General features: G+C 40.1%; 1 protein-coding gene across 1 annotated transcript; it reads right to left on the bottom strand.

The window, feature by feature from the left end:
* Window positions 1-1,678: 1,678 nt before the first annotated feature.
* TMEM70 (transmembrane protein 70) lies at window positions 1,679-3,362 on the bottom strand (the record flags this gene model as incomplete). The annotated part of the gene is made up of 2 exons (XM_010134863.1): window positions 1,679-2,200; window positions 3,251-3,362. Coding segments are annotated over 2 exons (561 nt in total), but the record flags the coding sequence as incomplete, so codon positions are not given.
* Window positions 3,363-3,664: the final 302 nt, after the last annotated feature.

Raw genomic sequence — 3,664 nt, 5'->3', positions numbered from 1 at the left:
CAGCCTGATGCCTGGGTGGCTGCACGTCTCCTCTGTAGGTCTTTATGTCCTAGGCTCCCTGTGTTTGGCATTGAAAGATAAGTTAACTTCATCCACAAGCACAAAAAGAACAGTTAATGCATTAGACATGGAAAGAATAGAAAGATTATTTTTAATTAGGCGTAGAACAGAATTTCAATAAGGACAAGTAGCACAACCAGGTGATCAAAATTGCTTGTTACTGGCTTCACATCTTCCACATAAGTTATGGAAATGTCTTTTTTAATAGTATCGTTACTTATGAAGTGATACTGGCTTATCTAAGCCTAGATAAGGCTTTTAAAATTACAGCTGTGCCCACACAAAAGAATTGCCTCAAATATCTGGATGGGCTAATTTGCTTTTTAATTACTCAGCAAATATGTTATGGATATTTTCAACAGTCAGGAAAACAACATTTAAAACACTGATGTTTTAACATGATCTATAGTGACATCCTATAGCAGGAAACTGAAATAAGTCTTGGAAGACATTTAGACTTTTAAGTACATTTTCTTCAGCTAGAACTTAGGAAACATCTGTAAAGGTAGCTATAATTATTTTCTATTTGCATTGTCAGGATGACTTAATTAGCAGCAAGCATCAGATTTACTTATTACAAAGGGCACTATTAATACAAAAGAATTAACGTGAATTTTGACTTTTTCAGTATTTTTATTTCAGTAATTCTTAAGCCTCAAAAAACAAGTATTTGTCAGTTTATGTGACAAACCTCTCCTTGGGCTAAAAATGTGTAAATCCAAGTTCTGCATACTCAGAGTGCAAAACTAGCCAGTCCAGCCACACAAAAAGATCTAGACCTTTTTTCACTTGAGCTAAAGGTGGCTTTCTTTGCAGTGCTAAAAATCAAGAGGTATGTTTTTTTAAAGGCAAAAGATCTGAACAGTACTCTGAAGGAGACTCCCTTTTGCTTCCCCACCTTACGTAAATGCTGAGAGGATCCACTGTAACCCCTAGCTGCTCACAGTCAGTTCAAACCCAGCCCTTTTTCAACAGGATACTCACAAAGCAGATCTTAACGCTCAGGTGCTTCCCCCCCACCCAGCAAGAGAGAGGCTTCTTGCTCTCCACTCTGGGACAAGGTTGCTCAGAGCAGGACTCTAGCTTAAGGAACCATTTCATAGCTGCGGGTAGCTAGAGATTATTGAGAGGCAGCCACACTGCCCACCTTCTCCAGAGGCTGTAAGGGAACGAGCAGCAATACCTGACTGTTTTCTGAAGACTCCCCCTGGCTACTGATGCTGAAAGTCACCTCCACTCCCTTTACACCACCAGCAGCACTGACAGCAAAGCTCGATCTTTTTGGATTAAGTACTTTAAGGCTTAAAATGCTTAAAATCTTAACTATGTACTTGACAGGTAATGAGGACTGATGATTTTTGTTATATGAATGGTTCCTTTTGACACAGAGAAAGTCTGACGGCCCCTGCACTTTATTGTTAACTATCCAGGAGAACTCTAAAAACCAAGCCAAGAAAAAACAAACACAAGACAGATCTAAGCATTTTTTTTACTATGTTCTGTGTCATTAACTCTAAAGATGTCCTCACATTGTTTACAAGTTTTAAAAAAGTGGGTTTTTAATACATGCCAAACTGCATTTGGAGAACTCTAGCTATCAGATCCTTAAGAAAGTGTAATAGAATTTTACATTCTTTCACATACATAACACTGCACCACGAACAATGATAGTGACATTCATTATCTTCAAATTATTTTCTTTCACCAGCTTCCTTGTCCTCCTCTAAGTTAAAATAAAAGGATTTGTCATAGCCCATGAGATGGTTATAATCCTGAGGATTCGGGAAAAGCGTCGGATTAACAAGCATCGACTTTGTTTTAGCATAAAATGTTGTAAACATCTTGGTGATGTCTGGAATCTTTACATCCTTCTGATGGAAAACAGTAGCTTTTTCTGCCAATATTGCATTGTATGTAATGGCTGTGTAAGTGTCCATGTCATCTTTATAATAGAGGCGAATCACATAGCCTTTTGTAAGGACATGCAAAGTGACCGGTGTTACAAATGTAAAAAACCCAACCAACCCGTAAAAGGCAGCTTGTACAAGCAGACTGTCAAATCCAATACCAGTTTTGAGAATGATGTAGGGCATCATGAGGAGGTTGAATATGCTGGTGGAGTAAGAGAAAAACCTCACACCTACATAAAACAAAAAGAAAGCTAAGGTTAATACTTATCAGCAAAATTTTCTCTATAATTACCTATGTTCTGCTACTATGTATCAATGGCATCACTGGAACAGCTGAAGTAACTGAAAATCCACTGCATTTTTTTAAGCTCACAAAGAAACCACTGAAAATTCAACCCTGTCTTCTTGCCACTGTTGTGGTTTGTACGTTCACGCTGGGTTTATCAAAGCCAGTAGCTGGCTCCATTCCTGTGAACACTATACCTGTTATGCTCACCTATGAAGTTATTACTTCACAGATAGGAAACTGGTTTTTAAAATAAACTTGACTCCAGTCACAGACACACATAATCGTGATCCTCACAGACATGACTGGGACTTTCTCTCTTCATCAGCGACTGATGTTGCCATTCAGTGTGCATTACAAAGAAGCTTGCTTGGTCCCCCACCATGCAGACCTTGAAAAACCCAAGTTAGACAATACTAGCAAGTACTCCAGAGCCATCTTGTGTGCAGCTGGAAAGACAGAGCCAGTGCTGTGGATGACCCACAGCCTTTAAGTCACCATGAGAACCAGTAGTCTAAGATGCTGTGATAATTAAGTATGTTAACACATACTTCCTCTTATAAGACACATTTAAAAAAGGTGTATCAGAAAGCACCCGATGGATTACTTTTCACTAGGTCTTTGCAACATTAACTGGCCAAAGAAAGATCAGCAGAGTCTCATTACAAAAAGTGCATTTCATCATAGTATACGTATATTTCAGGAACATTTGAAAGCATACGGAATATAAATAGCAATTACAGCTGGTCTGTCTTTCCTGCTGGGTTGGGTAAAGCACTCCAAAGGCTGTGAGAGAAACAAAATGTGGGGCTGAGGGGTCACAGAGAAGCCTACAGAACTCCCTGCACACCCATGTGTGGAAGCAGAAACCGTGCACGTTTTTGCTGTACAGAGGATCCAGGTTTTAGCATAAGCTAAAGGACATTCCCTTTTATAATACTGCCTTTTTAATAATTAAATAAACAAGCAACACAGATCACTGCAAGTCACATACCTAGCACTGCCTTTGCCAAGTTTCCTTTATAAACTAATCTCCCGTGTTCTGGGTGTTCATGAGGGGAGGATGAGCATAGGCTTCGAACAGCCACTCCTCGGAAAGATGTAACCTGCGAGATGAAAGCAGTACGCGGCCAAGCAACATCAGTAGGTTATCCTACACAAGCTCCAACTAATACACTGCTTGAGTGCTTATTAACAATCTTCCATTTAGATATCCCAAATTATCGTTAAGTATTTGCATCCCCGCTGACGAATATTAAGCTTGTAATCGTTTTACGTAAAGCTCCGCAGGGAGCCGCCGGGCTTGCCAGGTCTCCGTTTGATCTCCGGTACGGCCTGAGGGGAACCTCAGCTCCCTCCCGAGTACCGCGTTTTTCGCAAGGAAAAAGTCGCGAATCCCAGGACTTCC

Source organism: Buceros rhinoceros, unplaced genomic scaffold (assembly GCF_000710305.1).
Source record: "Buceros rhinoceros silvestris isolate BGI_N320 unplaced genomic scaffold, ASM71030v1 scaffold45964, whole genome shotgun sequence".
NCBI lineage: Eukaryota > Metazoa > Chordata > Aves > Bucerotiformes > Bucerotidae > Buceros > Buceros rhinoceros.
The sequence above is the reverse complement of the archived record's forward strand: the minus strand, read 5'-3'. Positions and strand labels throughout refer to the sequence as shown.